This window comes from Mobula birostris, chromosome 21 (genome assembly GCF_030028105.1).
Source record: "Mobula birostris isolate sMobBir1 chromosome 21, sMobBir1.hap1, whole genome shotgun sequence".
Lineage (NCBI taxonomy): Eukaryota > Metazoa > Chordata > Chondrichthyes > Myliobatiformes > Myliobatidae > Mobula > Mobula birostris.
The window spans coordinates 30,791,365-30,811,679 of record NC_092390.1 but is presented as its reverse complement, the minus strand read 5'-3'; the positions used below and the strand labels follow the sequence as shown (position 1 = coordinate 30,811,679).

Sequence of the window (20,315 nt, the reverse complement as noted above, 5' to 3'; positions counted from 1 at the left end):
TAGGTTTTTATTCAATCTTAGATGTATCTCTTATACTCAATGGGCCAAATTGCCTAATTCTGCTCCTTTGTCTTACGGCCTTATTCCTTGGATCACGGGAGTATGAGGGATGACCTCATAGAAATATTTAATATTGTGAGAAATATAGACAAGGTGAATGGTAAGTCACTTCCCCCTGTCATGTGTGAAGCCAAGCAGAGCTGGAGAACGGATGATGTTAATGAGAGAGATAATGAGAGACAACGGAGAGCCATTCAAAATGCTAATAAGAGAGAAGAGAGAGATAATGAGAGCGAGTCACATAATTCAGATGTTGGCGTCTGCCACAGACAGTTTGCTTTGAACCTGAACTGTTCATTAATAATTCTGCTGAGACAATAAGATGTGTGAAGTTTGATGGACAGGTGATACCCCATCAGGGGGATAAAAATAGCGGGTTTGCTAAGGCACAAGACACACGCCACGAGACCCTGGAAAGAGCATTGTGCCCCCCAAGTTGGTGGGAGTTGGAGGACCGATTTGCGGGAATCGGCCAGAGGTTCACAGGGTGTAAAGGTACTATCGGTGGGGACCTGTTGTGTGTCCGCCCTTGCCTGGGTGCTGGGTTCACCACGGAACAACGGTCGCATCCGGAATGGAGGGGTCACAGTCGGTGACCACAGCGGGATCAGAAGGCATCGAAAGGTTTGCCTGAAACCAACTGTATCTCTCACTCTCTCTCTCTCTCTCTCTCTCTCCAAAGGTACAACAACACTACACTAGACTGAACTGAACTCTGCTTCACCTTAAGACTGATCATTTTACCTCTAGACTGCGATAGAGCTTGGTTGATTCCTATTACTCTATTTCTGAGTATATGTGTATACTATCATTGCTAACCTGTTACATTTATATCCTTGCGGTTAGTGTACTATATTAATTACTTTTGTTAATAAAACTTTATTAGATCCTAGTAATCACAGACTCCAACGAGTGTTCCATTTCTGCTGGTTTGACAACCCAGTTACCGGATACGTAACACCCCAGAGCACAGAAGTCCAAAACTAGGGGTGATAGGTCTACAGAGAGAGGGGAAAGATTTAAAAGGGACTAAATGGGTGACTTTTCACACGGGGGTGGTGAGTATATAGAATGAACTGCCAGAAGAACTGGTTGAGACAGGTACAATAGTGTCATTAAAGAAACACTTGGATAAGAACATAGAGACTGAGAGGGATATAGGCCAAATGTAGGAAATTATGACCAGTCATGGTTGGTGTGGACTGGTTGCGTTGAAGGACCATTACCTGTGCTGTTTTGCTCCATGATACTATGACCTTATGACTTTTGAAGCTGACATTCCAAAATGCACCACTACATACTTTTACAGAAAAAAACACTACATCTGTCATTTCTCCACTCATTTTCCCTTTGGATTCATAATCTGCTGCCTTATTTGACAACATTCTTCATTTTTGACAATACGTCCAATTTTCATGCCATCTGCAAACTTATTAATCAGACCATCTATATTTTCAATAAAATTAATATATATTACAAATAACAGATGTCATAGCAATGATCCTTGTCGGACACCACTGGTTAAGGACTCTCTACTACCCCCTGCATCTACAGTATGACCAAGCCAAATGTATATCCAATGTACCAACTCACCATGGATCCCATGTGACTTAATTGACTGCATCTTTCAGTACTACTATGAGGAACTTTGTAAATGCTTTACTAAATTCCACGTATTGAACATCCACTGTCCTACCCTCATGAATCATCTTCAGTTCTTCCTCAAAAAATTCAAATCAAATTTGTGAGACTGAATCACTCCCACACAAAGCCGTGATGACTATTCCGAACACACTCTACTTATAAGATTCTCCCTAAGAATCTTATAAGGCTTACCAGCCTGTAATTTCTAGGTTTCACCCTTCTTAAACAAGGGAGCAACACACGCTATGGTCATTTAAGAACTGGGTGTACCATCTGGTTTAACCTTGGTCCTTTGTTAAATCATATACTGGCTTTTTATGATTTGAGAATGGCTATATCCACTCCTGATAGCATGTTCCAGGCACTTTCCACCCTGTAAAAAATCCTGTCTCGGAAATGTAATGGGATGGAAAGGGTGTTCCATTGTTAGCTATGTATAGAACATTAACCTTAGATGGGAGGAATCCATTTATTTAGTTTGGAGGCTTGATAGGTTTTCCTCATTGATAAAACAGAAAATTTATGATAAATACTTCAGTCACATTTAGCATACACTGTAGAGGAAACTCTGTCCCAGGCATCATCCTCAGCCTTGTTTCCATTTGTAACGAAAGAGTTAATGTGATTCATCCTTGGTACGTGCAAAAATAAAATGAAAGTTCGAAGACAAAACGGTGCCAGCTTGGAACATGGTGATAGTCCGGAGACGTGTACGAGCACACATCCCTGAGATTAGATAATGAAGAATGTTTTCATCCTTACAGACATAGTGTCTTTGTAATCCTAAATTGTGTGCCTGGGTTGAAGGTTGTAAGAGATAGAGGGGTTCAGCTAAGGGATGGAAGAGTTCTGAGAAGATAATTCTGTTGTAGATTTGAAGGAATCTTAAAGGGTTCAAAAGAGACACTTTGTACAAAGGGGAGAGTTTTGTCTTAGGTTAGGTAATGACCAGTGTTAGTGCTAGGAGATGGAGAAGATAAGGACAAGTACATAAAGAGTTAGAATATATCATGAAAGGGACATGTGGATAAAGAAAAAAGGCTACGTGAAAGGTTGTTGGATCTGTGGGTTTTCTCCGACACTGCAGAGATCGGCTTAATAAGTGGATAAGTATTATATTGTTTTCTTTATTACTTCAGTAATCCTTTGTTTTTCTTTCAATACTGTATTTATGCTAGTTCTAATAACGTGATTTCTTATGGCCTTCAACATGTGTGCAGTGTCTCACTTCGTTTGAAAATGCATATGTGAATGCCCTGAGTTGAATCAGAAAAGAACACAGAACGAATTTTAAAATAATTTTAGTTACACCATTACAAACCCAATTTTCAGCAGGAACCGACTTTATCTTACCAACAATTTCTCACTTGAGGTCTGCCATGGCCATTTTAGAACAACCCTTGGTTTAAGCCAGAGTGTAATTGCCTGTTCAAATTAGTGTCATATAACTTGATTGGGAGCCAAATGCCATTTTATTCCAGTTAGATGTGATATATACTAAGTGCCATACACATTGTCAAAGTAAAACACCAATCAGTCGGTGATTCTTAAATGGGTCATTTAAATGATGCAACTCAGCAATAAAGAAAACAGCTCAGGATTAGGCTGCGGGATGAGAACAAGATTTTCCCATATTCCTTATTGCTAAATCCACCAAAGTGTTACCCTCTTCAACTGCCAACTTAATCCTTGCTGGAGAATATTTTTTTTCTGTGATAGGGCCATCTGATTCATCCACCCCACATACTGTGAGCAATTAGAGCATGGAACGCAATGGCAGGATTCCAGTTGCCAACAGACAGAATCCTGACTATTCAAATTGTTCTGATCTCTTGCCAGCAATTTTGGAAGCAATATTGCAATCATTGGATGTCTATTGAGGATTTACATAGGCCCTTGTGTTAAAAAAAAACAGTAATATCTAAATGTTTCCTTATTTCCAAATAAATGATAAATTGTTCTGATGGTAGAAGAGCAATACCAAGATATTAGACATTTCAATTCAATAAATACTTAACTCATGATCAAACACAGTTACGTAGCAACTTCAACTCACACAGGAAGACAATAATAGACTTCTTATAGGCGTTACTAGAATAAAATACTGTAACTTTCATAATGTTTTGTGTAATTGCGAAAACATTATTTTTCTGAATGTGGAACTTACAGGAGGGTCCATATCTTCAGCTGACACGACAGTGATAAGGCTTCCCTTAAGTGCATCTGGTGCGACCAGTCCTTTATAGACAGGCTTACTAAATACAGGGGCATAGTCATTCATATCCTGTAAAAGAAAACTTTGAGTTATTTGTTTAAATATTAATCAAGCCAAAGTGATTCCAACAATTTGAAATCATATTTAATGAGACACTAAATACTACCACAACTTTATTTGTCAAATGGAAGCCTATTTATTCTTTATGACGGGGGTATGTGATTGCTGAGATTAGCTTATTCAACTGATCAACCAACAGGCTATTATAGATTAATCTAGTAATGTCATATTATTGATCATCCTAATGTTTATATATTACTTCCTTTTCATTAAGTTAATATGTCAAAGTATTGATAGCTTAACTAGCTGTTAATACAGAGGACAATATTGACAGATGCACAATGGACAAACTACTTAATGATTTGGGCTTCCGCTCTTCATTATCGAGTAACTGCTTCAAATCCACATGGAAAAGTCAGGATCCAGTTTGGCTGTGATGCCTATGGCAATCAAATGACCTGTCAACATATACTATCTGACATTATTTGTGTGAGGTTTCAAAAAATGCACAGAGGCTGTGAAACTGCAACAAATCAAAGCCTCCAGAATGCACAAAGACAAATGACAAAATTACAATTATTTCAAATTAATTTAAAGCTTGACTTTCATATTTAACTGCCAGAGAATTTTGTTTTTTTAGATTGATATTCTCAAAATGAAGTAATTCCTATCATGAGGATCCTATGTGGAAGAATGCCTAATGATACTTAAAAAAATTTGAATGTTTGCTCTGCACTATATTTTCCAGCGTTAACATAATCACTACAGAAACTGACCACATACATATAAATAGCAACAGCACAGGAAAATTTTTCATTGACTTAAAGCAAAAAAAACGAAAAGAGCAAAAGATGAAAATAATGGATTATATATGTGTTGACAGTATAAAAGTAATGCTGGATTTGATCAGTTATAAATTCCCCTGGTTCATGCAGCAAAGTGTAAGTGTAATGTAGTGTAAGTTCAGTCACAAACAAGAGAAAATCTGCAGATGCTGGAAATCCAAGCAACACACACAAAATGCTGGAGGAACTCCACAGGCCAGGCAGTATCTATGGAAAAGAGTACAATCGACATAATAATATTGGTCTCGGCCCGAATCATCGACTGTACTCTTTTCCATAGATGCTGCCTGGCCTGCTGAGCACCTCCAGCATTTTGTGTATGTTGATGTAAGTTCAGCCCACGTCCGTTGAAAAACAATGACTCAGATGAATCCCACTGTCCAGCTCCCAGTTCATAGTTTTGTACAATATGGCTCATTATGTACTGAGCTGGGTACACTTTAAATGTGATGAGGGTTCCTGCTTTTTACTAATCTTTCAAGCATTGTGATCCCATTATACTTCGCATGATAAAATGTTCTCCAACTTGCCTGCCAGTCATTCTAACTTAAAGCTATGGCCTAATGAGCTGACTCTGATGGCATTTTCTCGAATTATGTGTTGAACTTCTTTGTTTATGCCAAGGCCGAAGGAATACTGTATTTTCTTGTATTTTCCTATAATCAAGAAGGAGGTGATTCAACCCATTGATTTTGTTCTGGCACTCTGTAACCTAGTTACCCCATGTCCTTTAACAATCCGCCCCTTTCCGATTTTCTCACCAGCCAGCGACACCAGGGGAATTTACCAAAGCCACCAGAATGTTTTGGTGCTGTGAGTGGAAGAATTTTACCATGAGACCAACAAATCAACTGAGTATTTAGGTAAATAAAACAAGTCATTGATGTGATTTCCATATTATTTCATTGTATATACTTTCCCATTAAGTTACATTTCTAAAAACTAGGTAACAGATTGCAATTTCCGAATAGCTTCCATTGTTGATTTGTGTCTTTGAGTCAGCCCTGCATTAAAGAGTATGCAAACATGAGGAAATCTGCAGATGCTGGAATTTCAAGCAACACACACAAAAATTGGCAGCATCTATAGGAAGAGGTCCAGTCGACACTTCAGGCCGAAACCCTTCGTCAGGACGAACTGAAAGAAGAGATAGTAAGAGATTTGAAAGTGGGAGGGGGAGGGGGAGATCCAAAATGCTAGGAGAAGACAGGAGTGGGAGGGATGGAGTCAAGAGCTGGAAAGTTGATTGGCAAAAGGGATATCAGAGGATCATGGGACAGGAGGCCCAGGGAGAAAGGGAGTGGGAGGGGGGAAGCCCAGAGGATGGGCAAGGAGTATAGTCAGAGGGAAAAAAAGGAGAGAGAGAAAAAAAATAACTTTTTTAATAATAAATAAATAGATAAATAGATACATAAATCAATCAATCAATCCTCCCGCCACCTCACTAGGAATAGGGTTCCCCTTGTCCTCAACAACCACCCCACCAGCCTCCGGGTCCAACATATAATTCTCCGTAACTTCCACCACCTCCAATGGGATCCCACCACTAAGCACATCTTTCTCTCCCCCCGCCCCCCGCTTTCTGCAGGGATCGCTCCCTTCCCGACTCCCTTGTCCATTCGTTTCCCCCCCCATCCCTTCCCACCAACCTCCCTCCCGGCACTTATCCTTGTAAGCCCAACAAGTGCTACACATGCCCTTACACTTCCTTCCTCACCACCATTCAGGGCCCCAGACAGTCCTTCCAGGTGAGGCGACACTTCACCTGTGAGTCGGCTGGGGTGATATACTGCATCCAGTGCTCCCGATGCGGCCTTCTATATATTGGTGAGACCGACGCAGGATGGGAGACCATTTCGCTGAACACCTACGCTCTGTCCGCCAGAGAAAGCAGGATCTCCCAGTAGCCACATATTTTAATTCCACGTCCCATTCCCATTCTGATATGTTTATCCACGGCCTCCTCTACTGTCATTATGAAGCCAAGCCACACTCAGGTTGGAGGACCAACACCTTATATTCCGTATGGGTAGCCTCCAACCTGATGGCATGAATATTGACTTCTCTAACTTCCGTTAATGCCCCACCTCCCCTTCGTACCCCATCATTCATTCATTCATTCATTCATTTATTTATTTATTTATCTATCTATCTATCTCTTTTTTTTTCTTTCTCTCTCTCTCTCTCTCCGTTTTCTCCCTCTATCCCCCTTACTATACTCCTTGCCCATCCTCTGGGCTTTCCCCCTCCCCCTTTCTTTCTCCCTAGGCCTCCTGTCCCATGATCCTCTCATATCCCTTTTGCTAATCAACTGTCCAGCTCTTGGCTCCATCCCTCCACCTCCTGTCTTCTCCTATCATTTCGGATCTCCCCTCCCCCTCCCACTTTCAAATCTCTTACTAGCTCTTCCTTCAGTTAGTCCTGACGAAGGGTCTCGGCCTGAAATGTCAACTGTACCTCTTCCTATAGATTCTGCCTGGCCTGCTGTGTTCACAAGCAATTTTTATGTGTGTTGCCTGCATTGAAGAGTAGGTGTTTCTCAAGGCTATCAAGTAATTACTACTTGAACTGTTCTGTCATTTAAATATAACATTAGTAACAGTATAATGACTGAAAAATCTGCCAAGAGAAAAGCAACAAGTTAATCACACATTTCATCTCATAAACGAAATGTAATTTGTTTGGCTTGAATTGGATAACCACATTTAGAAATATTCTGTCTTTTGCACAAGGAATTGAACCTTTGAGGATTTGAGATATATTTTTGACTGGTTTTGGGCTACCGACCTTTAGCCTCTAGCACAATAATTCAAACCCAGACTAAAATCATTGCAGTGAAAACCTCTCCTGTCCGGCAGGTGAAATGATGGTATGGCAGTATAAATTGGGCGCCACGATAGCATAGATTGGCCGGCATAGTAACATAGTGGTTAGTGTAACACTTTACAAGTGCCAGTGATCAGGATTCAATTCCCACCGCTGTCTGTAAGGAGTTTGTATGTTCTTCCTGCGACCGCGCAGGTTCTCTCTGGGTATTCGTTTCCTTCCACATTCCAAAGACATATGCTTTAGGGTTGGTAAGTTGTGGGTATGCTGTATCGATGTCAGACCCATGATGACTCTTTGGGCTGCCCCCAGCACATCCACAGACTGTGTTGGTCGTTTACGCAAATTACGCATTTCAACATATGTTTCAAAGTATCCAAGTACTGGTGAGCCGAATTGGGAACAAGAGAGGAGGCTGCTCACTGGTCCATGAGTAAGATTTAAAAAAAGGAGTGTTTGCAGGCTTTTGGTGTTTTCCAGTGACCCAATCAAATCGCGATTCATTAACAAAAGCAAATAAAAACAAGAGAGGGACAAATGGAGCAGCCATTGTTGTAAGTGGACCAGTGTTAGAGCAGGGAAGCTTTGACTTATCAGGTTTGGGCGAGGTAAGTATCTGGTGTGTTTCTTCTTCTTCATTCCTCCTCTGTTAGTACATATATAGTGTGGTCAGGATTACTCCGGGACTGTGTTGTGTTCTTTGTGTGAGATGTGGGAATTCTGGGAGACCTCCATCCTTCCGGATAACCAGAACCGCACCAGATGCACCGAACCACAGTTCCTCAGAGAACGTTTTAAGGAACTGGAGCTCTAGCTCGATGACTGTTGGCTCATATGGGAAACTGAGGAGGTAATAGAGAGGAGCTACAGGGAAGTGGCCACCCCTATGTTTCAGGAGCTGAGTACCTGGGTAACTGTCAGGAGAGGGAAAGGAAATGGGCAGCCAGTGCAGAGTACCCTGTGGCTGTTCCCCTCAATAATAAGTATATCACTTTGGATACTGTTGTGGGTGAGGGGGGCTACCAGGGAGGAGCTGCAGCAATTGGGTCTGGTGGAAGGCGGAAGAAGAAAACTGCAGTGGTGATAGAGGATTCCATAGTTAGCGGAGTAGACACGAGATTCTGTGGACAAGATAGAGATACATGGATGGTATGTTAATTCCGAGGTGCCAGGGTCAGCGATATCTCAGATAGGGTCCACAGTCTTCTAAAGGGGAACTGTGAGCAGCCAGAAGGCTTGCTACATATTGGCACTAATGACGTGGGTAGGAGAAGGGAGGAGGTCCTGAAGAGCAAATTAGGGGCTAGGTAAAAGGTTGAAAATCAGAATCCCCAGGATAGTAATCTCAGGATTGTGCTTCTATCACACACCAGTGAGGGTAAGAATTGGATGACTTGGCAGGTGACTGGTGCAGGGGGAAGGGTTTCAGATTTCTGGATCATTGGGTTCTCTTCTGGGGATGGTATGACCTGTATAAAAATGAAGGGTTATACTTGAACCCGACAGGGACCAATATCTTTGGACAGGCTTGTTAGAATTGTTGGGAAGGGATTATACTGATTTGGCAGGGTGATGGGAAGCTGAGTGATAGTGCTGAGGTTGGCGCAGTTTGTATACAAGCAGAGGCAGTGCGTAGTGAGATTGTCAGGAAGGACAGGCAGATAATAGAGCAAAATTGCAATCAGCGGGATGAATTGCAGTGTAATGGAGACAAAATCAAAAAAAGGTGATGATACAGGATTGAAGGTGTTATATTTGAATGCACACAGTATATGAGAAAAGGTAGATGATCCCGTAGCAGAGAGAGATAGGCAGGTATGACATTCTGGGCATCACTGAGTTGTGGCTGAAAGAAGAATATAGTTGGGAGTTTAACATCCAAGGATACACATTGTAGCGAAAGGACAGACATATAGGCAGAGGGGGTGACTTGGCTCTGTTGGTAAAAAATGAAATCAAATCCTAAGAAAGATCCCAAGTGAGAGAATTTGTAGAGTGCTAATGAGATGGATTTTTAGAGCAGCTTGTGGTTGAGTCCACAAAGGGATAAGCTATTCTGGATTGAATGTTATGTAATGAACTGAATTTGATTAGGGAACTTAAAGTAAAGGAACACTTAGGAGGCAGTCATCATAATATGATAGAATTCACCCTGCAATTTGAGAGCGAGAAGCTAAAGTCAAATGTATCAGTATTACAGTAGAGTAAAGGGAATTACAGAGGCATCAGAGAGGAGCTGGCCAAAGTTTATTGGAAGGGGACACTAGCAGGTATGATGGCAGAACGGCAATGCCTGGAGTTTCTGGGAGCAACTTGGAAGGTGCAGGATAGATACATCCCAAAAAAGAAATATTCTAAAGGTAGGATAAAGCATCTGTGGCTGACAAGAGAAGCTAAAGACAACATAAAAGTAAAAAGGAGGGCATATAATTAAGCAAAAAATAGTGGGAAGTTAAAGGATTGGGAAGCTGTTAAAAACCAACAGAAGGCAACTAAAAAAGTCATAAGGAGTGAAAAAAATGAAATATGAAGGTAAGCTAGCAAATAATATCAAAGAGGATACCAAAAGTATTTTCAGATATATAAAGATTAAAGGAGAGGCTAGAGTAGATATTGGACCATTAGAAAATGACACTGGAGAGGTAGTAATGGGGGACAAGCACATAGCGGATGAACTGAATAAGTATCTTACATCATTCTTGACTGTGGAATATACCAGCAGTATGCCGGATGTTTAAGAGTGTCTGGTGGCAGAAGTGAGTGCAGTTCCTATTACAAGGGAGAAGGTGCTTGGAAGCTGAATAGTCTGAAGGTACCTAAGCTACCTGGACCAGATGGACTGCACCAGAGGGTTCTGAAAGGAGTAGCTGAAGAGATTGTGGAGGCATTAGTAATGATCTTACAAGAATCACTAGATTTTGCCATGGTTCCAGAGGATTGGAAATTTGCAAATGTCATTCCACTCTTCAAGAAAGGAGGGAGGCAGAAGAAAGAAAATTATTGGCCAGTTAGCCTGATTTACTGGTTGGGAAGATGTTGGAGTCAACTGTTGAGGACGTGGTTTCGGGGTAATTGAAGGCACATGATAAAATAGGCCAAAGTCAGCTTGTTTTCCTTAAGGGAAAATCTTGCCTGACAAATCTGTTATTTATTCTTGGAGGAAATAACAAGCAAGATTGGTAAAGGGGAATTGGTGGATGCTGTGTACTTGAATTTTCAGAAGGCCTTTGACAAGATGCAACACATGAGGCTGCTTAACATGTTAAGAGCCCATGGACATGTTAAGAGCCCATGGTATTACAGGAAAGATATTAGATTGGGCGGACCATTGGCTGAGTGGCAGGAGGCAAAGAGTGGGAATAAAGAAAGCCTTTTCTGAATGGCTGCCAATCATGATGTTCCAATGGTGTTCCACAGGGGTTGGTACTGGACCGCTTCTTTTTGCACTGTATGTCAATGATTTGGATGACAGAATTGATGGCTTTGTGGCCAAGGTTGCTGACGATACGCAGATAGGCGGAGGGCAGATAGTGTTGAGGAAGCAGGGAAGCTGCAGAAGGATATTTTAGACGGATTAGGAGAATAGGCAAAGAAGTGGTAGATAGAATACAGTGTCAGAAAATGTACGGTCATGCACTTCGCTAGTAGAAATAAAAGTTTAGGCGATTTTCTAAATGGGGATAAAATTAAAACATCTGAGGGACAAAGGTCCTTGTGCAGGATTCCATAAATGTTAATTTGCAGGTTGAGTCAGTGGTGAGGAAGGCAAGTGCAATGTTTGCATTCATTTTGAGATGACTTGAATATAAATGCTGATCTTTTATAAGGCACTGGTGAGGCCTCACTTGGAGTACTGTGAGGATATTTGGACACCTTATCTGAGAAAGGATGTGCCGTCATTGGAGAGGGTTCAAAGGAAGTTCACAACAATGATTCTAGGGTTGAAAGGCTTATCATCTGAGGAGTATTTGATGGCTCTGGGCCTGTATGCTTTGGAATTTAGAAAAGTGAGAGAGGATCTCATTGAAACCAATTGGAAGTTGAGAGCCTAGATAGAATGAATTTATAAAGGATGTTGCCTTTAGTGGGGGAGTCTAGGACCAGAGGAACATCCATTTAGATCAGAAATGAGGAGGAATTTTTTTTTCAGAGGGTGGTGAATCTGTGGAATTCATTGGCAAAGGTGGCTGTGGAGGCCAGGTCATTGAGAATACTTGAGCCAAAGGTTGATAGATTCTAGATAAGTCAGGGCGTGAAGGGTAACAGGGAGAAGGCAGGAGAATAGGGTTGAGAGGAAATGGATGGGCCTTGGTCAAATGACAGAGCAGATTTAGTTGGCCAAATGCCCTAATAGCTCCAATGTTTTCTGGTGTTAAGGAAAAATAAAGCAAATCTCTTTTATCCCTGAGTATTGTCAGCCTAATAGAGAGTATAGAGTGAAGGATACATTTACAAAGCTCTCCTCAGTTCAGCACTAAATTGGATATCTAACCCGAGAGAGCTTATGATTCTAATGAACAATAAAGGAAACAAAACAGAACAACCCGAGTGTTCAGCTGGGATCATCACCAGCAGAGGAAGTGTAACTCAATATCTAACCACACTGTTTGTAACCGGTATTTAATCCCTTCTCTGTGGACATCTTCATCATGCAAAGTATAAAGTATTTGTGAAAGGAAAGGTGTACTTGAACATGTGACAGGGAAATAAAGTGTGCAAATATAAGGGTTGGGAATGCTCTGAGAACCAACAATCATTCAAAAGACCCAATATCCTCCTCCTATATAATAATACAATATCACAATATGTTCACTGGTAAGAATAATAGGAATGTAACATCCTGAACACAAGATATTCTGCAGGTGCTGGAAATCCAGCACAAAATGCTGGAGGAACTCTGCAGGTCCATCTGGATGAAGGGCCTTGGTCCAAAACACGGACTCTTTATTCCTCTCCATAGATGCTGCCAGACACGTTGAAATAATGTAACATCTTGACATGGTTTTATGTGATAATGCAGTACCAAAGCCCCTTTTACATAAGAGCAAAACATTTTTTGCAGCAATAAGAAAATAAAATGTACTTTTTTTTTTACCAATTCAGTAGGTGTGATCTGCTTGCATGTTATACACATTGACCATGCATGTAATGTTGTGTTAAATTAGCAAGACCATAGATACACAGCCAAGAACATACTTAGAACAAGGAGCTGGAAAAGTTACCATTCTAATTCCTAAACATAAGAGATTCATCAGATGCTGGAAATCCAGAAAAGCATATAAAAACTGCTGGAAGAACTCAGGGAGTCAGGCAGCATCTATGGAAAGGAGTAAAGAGTCTATGTTTCAGACCAAAACTATTCATCAAGGCTCATTTTAATTCCAACTAGCATCAATCAGATTCTACATAGAAACTGCTCCTCATGAAAATTTTGTGAAACATAATTTCCCATTGTAATGTTTATGGAAAGGAGACTGTAGTTGCACTAAAAACTAACCAGTTGAAACAATATGAGTTGCTACAGGTGATCCTAAATTCATTTCAAGGTTAAGGGTACCCATTCAGCTCAGATTGGTAGAAACCTCTCCTCCACCACCTCCATCAGCACAGGAGCACCACAGGGCATGTGCACCTAGCACTTGCTCCCTTTACACCTATGACTGTATGGCCATGTACAGCTCCAACACCATATATAAGTTTCCTGATGACGCCACTCTTGTGGGCTGCATCAAAGGTGGTGATGAATCAGCATACAGGAGGGAGATTGAAAACTTGCCTGAGTGGTGTAATATCAACAACCTCTCACTCAATGTCAATAAGACAAGGAACTGATTGTAGACTTCAGGAGAGAGAAACCAGAGGTCCATGAGCCAGTAATCATTGGAGGATCAGAGGTGGAGAAGGTCACCAACATTAAGTTCCCGGCTGTCACTAACTCAGAGGGCCTATCCTGGATCCACCACATAAATATAATTGCAAAGAAAGCACAACAGGAGTCTGCAGGGATTCAGCATGTTATCAAAAACCTTGGCAAACTTCAATAAATGCGTGATGGAAAGTGTGCTTACTGGTGTGCTTACAGTGTGGTCTGGGAACACCAATGCCTTTGAGTGGAAAATCCTACAAAAGGTAGTAGATCTGGCCCAGTCCAGCATGAGTAAAACACACCCAACCATTGAGCACACCTACATGAAACGCTGTCATAGAAAAGCAGCACCCTCATCAAAGATCCTCACCACCCAGGCCATGCTCTTTTGTCACTGCTGCCATCAGGTAGAAGGTACAAGTGCCTCAGGACTTGCTCCACCAGGATCAAGAACAGTTACTACCCCAAAACCAGCAGGCTCTTGTACAAAAGGAGATAACTACACTAATTTAAGGACCATTTTAATCTTGTCATTTCATGCTCATTATTTATTGGTATATATATAGATGTGTGTGTGTGTGTGTGTGTGTGTGTGTGTGTGTGTGTGTGTGTGTGTGTGTGTGTGTATGTGTGTGTGTATATCTAAATATATATATATATATATATATATTTGCACAGTTTGTTGTCCATTGATCCTGTTTAGTTATTGTTCTGTAACTTGGCTAAGTATGCCCGCAGAAAAAGAATCTTGGGTTTGTATGTGGAGACATGTATATACTCTGCTAATAAATTTTACTTTGAACTTTGAACCAGGTTCAGATAATTAGAATATGGTCTTATTCTGAGGTGAGACTGAGTACAAGCAAATCTGTTTTTTTCTGTAGTTGCTTGAAGATCAAATACCTAAAGACAATTAGACTCTTTTGAATGTTCATAAGTTCAGTGCTTTCAAAAATAAAGCTGACATTTTCAGAAATGCAAATAGTTCCATTTTGAAAGAGAAGACAAGTGAGTAATGAAGATTCTGTTGTTATAATTAGAATATGTCAATTAACCTCTACTATAGTCAACAGTCCAGTCTTTGGCCTGAAATGTCTTAGACAAGGAATCTTTTTCAGAGAGTATTTATGGTCTCTCACAAATTGGTAACCTCATTCTATCAGCCTGAATAATACAAAGGCTTGTAATTAAATGCCTAAGATGCATTTTTCTACAGAGAGGTTTGGCAGTCAATCTTTCTTGCATGTAAATAGATTTTCCTTGCTTATCTTCAAATTATTTCTCAATTATATGAATGCTGAAGAGGTTACAAAGACACCGTGAAGTTAAACGAACACCCTGCTAATTTAGCTTTGTAGCATAATCACACCTGTTCTGAATTGAACTGCACCATCCAAAAAGTGTAAATTGATTTATCTCACTGTTGCTGAAGAAGAAAAAAAACTGCACACCTTTTGGGTTAAAGCCAACTGCTAATCAGAATACATATTTAATCACACTCATGTATAGCCGGCTTTGAATCCCCACTGATTTACCTCCTGCTGCCTTCTCCCGATCCGCAAAACAACACAGAATATGTGCTGCACTAATAATTTGATGCCATCTGTTTCATGTATACTACCCCTAAGAGATCAAGGGGGGATATAAGCTTTAAAGCAGAGCAAGTTTTTGTTTAAGGTGACTGCATTCATCTTAAATGTGAAATGCTGATATAAATATAATTTCATGAAATCTCATCTCACCTTAACTTTATATGCTGCTGTGAAACAGAGGACAGCGGGTTGCTTTACATTTTTTCCCATTGTTATTTCTATTGCAGTCATATTTATTTTTAATTCATTATAAGTCTTGCACCTATACTTCGTACTCATCCACTAGAGGACAGTGGTAACGACAGAATCACAACACCAGGCTCCATGAGGGCTCCTATGTGCCTTAACAACAGAGGCGTTGAACTCAATCAGTTCATTATATCTGTTGTTTACTGCAGTGCTGCACACCAGATGTATCACTGAAGGTAACATTGTTCAGTTGAGCTGTAAAACGTCACAACCAAATGCTCTCTCAGGTTCCTGCACAGGTTCCCATGAGATGATTTGGAAGAACAGCAAAGGAGTTCTCCCTCGTGTCCCAGTCAATGCCCAGTTTCAATTCCATTAAAATTATCTAGTCATTATAACCTAGTTTATAAATTGAATGATATATTTATATTGCATTAATAACCACAGTTCGAGCATTTGGGGAATCATACAGTCTTACAAAGATACAGCACAAAAATATGCCCATCACTCCATCAGGTCCTCAGCAACGTTCAAGCACCCATTTATGCTAACCTTACCTCAATCCATTTCACCCCACATTCCATCAATTCCCATTCTTGCAAACACCCAACTTCTATCACTCACATACACTAATATCATTTTCAGTGCTCAGTTATAGTAACAACCTACACATTATTGAAATGTGTGCGGGAACCAGAGGACCTGGATGAAACCCACTCACTGGCAGGGAAACCATGCAAACCCCACTCAGACAGCACCAAAGGTCAAGATTGAACCTGGGTTGCTGATGCTGTGAGGTCTACTAACTGCACCTCTCTGCTGCCCTAGGTGTTCAACAGCGGAAAGAGCCTACGAGACAGTATTCCCTTGCAAAGAATGCCACAGTATCAGTACGGAAGCTCAGGTTTTGAAATATATTTATATGTCAAGTGCTAAGGGAAGTATCCAAACAATCCACAGCAAAAGAAGTGCCACCATTTTCCTATTGTTTGTTAAGTTTAATTGTCAAAATGAAATGCAGCTAAATGTTTTCCTTGCTAGTTCTTAAAGATGACTGGCAAGATATTTTAAGAGCTATACATTACAACAAACTATTTTATCCCAATTCAGCTTCTGGGAGGCAGTGGCAAAACAGTGTGATAATCCGTGAGGAATCCATTGTCATTTGTCTTTTTTGTTAACTTTAGGGTAAGGTTTTTTTTTAAAGTCTGTGTATTCTAAACAATTTTCTACATTTAAGTAAACAAAAATATACAGCTGATTCCATTCCACTGACTTTATAATGCAATATATTTCCAATGTCATTCCATCCTATACTTCCTATTGAAATCCAAATAGGAAACTTGCTATTTGAAGGAATTACATGAGTTTCAAAAGATTACACGAAACTAAGCTGACACTCAAGAGGGCCGTATATCTGTTTCAATTAACTCAACTGACAATATTCAGGAAGATTTATCTGGCCAATATAATTTTAATAGTTCTGTAATTTGCTTATTTAATTCAGTTAAAAATAAATCAATTTAGAAAATCTATGCAATTTTTAAAATTTCAATAGAGAAAGCTTTTACAGGATGAAAAACTACAGCCAAATTGCATCAATGATTAAATGATATTATGTTATAAATGCTGCTGTCTATACACGTGCCATTTCAGACTGATAGACTGAAAGTTTCTCTGCTGTAACTAAGGATCTTGAGGGAAATCACTGTGAATCTACTTCCCACATGTAGTGTATAGACCAAACTGCCCAGGAGTTGGCGTGGGTAACAACAAAATGGACATTTTCAGAAGCAGATGGGGATTGATGAGAAGTGAGGTAGAGTCTGTTTGCGGAAAAGTGTACTGATATATGTATGGGGAGGTCATACGCAGATCAATTTCTCTAGGCCAACAAATTAAAGTCAATGGTAAACTAAAGAGACTTGCATTTTCTATGCATTGCCTCAAAAGGATCCATTCTGTAGGCCATGAAAAGTGGATTTGAGGATGTATTCACAATGAAACAAAGGAGACCATTTTATGCTTTTGTGTTGCAAACTTTCATTTCCTCTTGATCTCCCCTTTTCACTGAGCGTTCACACAGAATCACCACAAGTTTGCATGCTTAGTCCACGGCTCTACTCTCTCTAAATTCATGAATATATGGCGAAGCACAGCTCAAATGCTATCAATGCATTTCCAGATGTCACCACTGTTGTAGGTACACTTTCAGATGGCAATGAGGAGGCATACAGTACTGACATAAACTGGATGGTTGAGTGGTGTCACAACAACAAACTCAAATTCAATGTCAGTAAGATGTTGTGGACTTTGGGAAAGGGAAATCAGGAGATCAAGTACCAGTCCTCATTGAGAGGTCAGTGGGTCAAAAGGATGGGCAGTTTCAAGTATCTGGAGATGCACATCATTGCAATCATGAAGAAGGCAAGAGAGGTTGGTGACGTAAAAAATCTCCTCAAACTCATAATGAGTTTGAGGAGATTTCTTATGTCACCAACTACACTTGCAAATTACTATAGAGGTAGAATGGAGATAATCCTGATTGGTTGCATCACAGATTAGTGTAGGGGGATGGGACCCAGAGCGATAGAGCAGTGAAAGAAGTGCATGGAGTAAAGCTAGATCTAACATATAGAGAGGCTTTGAGGAAAGAGAAGCAGAATACAAGGTGTAAAGACAGTAAGGTAGAAGGGCTGAAGTGTGTGTACCTCAATGCAAGAAGCATCAGGAGCAAAGCTGATGAACTGAGAGCTTGGATACATACATGGAATTATGATGTAGTGGCCATTACAGAGACGTGGCTGGCACCAGGGCAGGAATGGATTCTCAATATTCCTGGATTTCAGTGCTTTAAAAGGGATAGAGAGGGGGGGAAAGGGGAGGAGGGGTGGCATTACTGGTCAGGGATACTATTAAAGCTACAGAAATGGTGGGTAATGTAGCAGGATCCTCTTTTGAGTCAATATCGGTGGAAGTCAGGAACAGGAAGGGAGCAGTTACTCTACTGGGCTTATTCTATAGGCCCCCTGGTAGCAGCAGAGATACAGAGGAGCAGATTGGGAGGCAGATTTTGGAAAGGTGCAAAAATAACAGGGTTGTTATCATGGGTGACTTTAACTTCCCTAATATTGATTGGCACCTGATTAGTTCCAAAGGTTTAGATGGGGCAGAGTTTGTTAAGTGTGTCCAGCACGGATTCCTGTCACAGCATGTGGACAGGCCAACTAGGGGGAATGCCATACTAGATCTAGTACTAGGTAATGAACCGGGTCAGGTCACAGATCTCTCAGTGGGTGAGCATCTGGGGGACAGTGACCACCACTCCCTGGCCTTTAGCATTATCATGGAAAAGGACAGAATCAGAGAGGATGGGAAAATTTTTAATTAGGGAAGGGCAAATTATGAGGCTATAAGGCTAGAACTTGCGGCTGTGAATTCGGATGATGTTTTTGCAGGGAAATGTACTATGGACATGTGGTCGACGTTTAGAGATCGTTTGCAGGATGTTAGGGTTAAATTTGTCCCGGTGAGGAAGAGAAAGAATGGTAGGGTAAAGGAACCATGGATGACAAGTGAGGTGGAAAATCTAGTCAGGTGGAAGAAGGCAGCATACATGAGGTTTAGGAAGCAGGGATCAGATGGGTCTATTAAGGAATATAGGGAAGCAAGAAAGGAGCTTAGGAAGGGGCTGAGAAGAGCAAGAAGGGGGCATGAGAAGGCCTTGGTGAGTACGGTAAAAGAAAACCCCAAGGCATTCTTCAATTATGTGAAGAAAAAAAGGATGACAGGAGTGAAGGTAGGACCGATTAGAGATAAAGGTGGGAAGATGTGCCTGGAGGCTGTGGAAGTGAGCAAGGTCCTCAATGAATACCTCTCTTCGGTATTCACCAGCGAGAGGGAACTTGATGATGGTGAGGACAATATGAGTGAGGTTGATGTTCTGGAGCACGTTGATATTAAGGGAGAGGAGGTGTTGGAGTTGTTAAAATACATTAGGACGGATAAGTCCCCGGGGCCTGATGGAATATTCCCCAGCCTGCTCCACGAGGCGAGGGAAGAGATTGCTGAGCCTCTGGCTAGGATCTTTATGTCCTCATTGTCCATGGGCATGGTACCGGATGATTGGAGGGAGGCGAATGTTGTCCCCTTACTCAAAAACGGTAGTAGGGATAGTCCGGGTAATTATAGACCAGTGAGCCTTACGTCCGTGGTGGGAAAGCTGATGTGCTGATGCATCAGCAAGGGAGATGAGGTTGAGTACAGGGCTACGGTAGGAAACTTTGTCACATGGTGTGAGCAGAATTATCTGCAGCTTAATGTGAAAAAGACTAAGGAGCTGGTGGTAGACCTGAGGAGAGCTAAGGTACCAGTGACCCCTGTTTCCATCCAAGGGGTCAGTGTGGACATGGTGGAGGATTACAAACTCCTCGGGATACGAATTGACAATAAATTGGACTGGTCTAAGAACACTGAGGCTGTCTACAAGAATAGTCAGAGCCGTCTCTATTTTCTGAGGAGACTGAGGTCCTTTAACATCTGCTGGATGATGCTGAGGATGTTCTACAAGTCTGTGGTGGGCAGTGCTATCATGTTTGCTGTTGTGTGCTGGGGCAGCAGGCTGAGGGTAGCAGACACCAACAGAATCAACAAACTCATTTGTAAGGCCAGTGATGTTGTAGGGATGGAACTGGACTCTCTCACGGTGGTGTCTGAAAAGAGGATGCTGTCTAAGTTGCATACCATCTTGGTCAATGTCTCCCATCCACTTCATTATGTACTGGGTGGGCACAGGAGTACATTCAGCCAGAGACTCATTCCTCCGAGATGCAGCACAGAGTGTCATAGGAAGTCATTCCTGCCTGTGGCCATCAAACTTCACAACTCCTCCCTTGGAGGGTCAGACATCCTGAACTGATAGGCTGGTCCCGGACTTACTTCATAATTTACTGGCATAATTTACATATTACTATTTAACTATTTATGGTTCTATTACTATTTATTATTTATGGTGCAAC

General features: G+C 41.1%; 1 protein-coding gene across 1 annotated transcript in view; it reads right to left on the bottom strand.

Annotated features, from left to right (window-relative positions):
• pcdh15b (protocadherin-related 15b) overlaps positions 1 to 20,315 on the bottom strand; it is a 780,285-nt gene that overhangs the window by 218,099 nt on the left and 541,871 nt on the right. Inside the window, exon 20 of the mRNA XM_072239829.1 lies at positions 3,872 to 3,988. Coding sequence (XP_072095930.1) covers positions 3,872 to 3,988 — 117 coding nt within the window. The remainder of the gene's footprint in view (positions 1 to 3,871; positions 3,989 to 20,315) is intronic.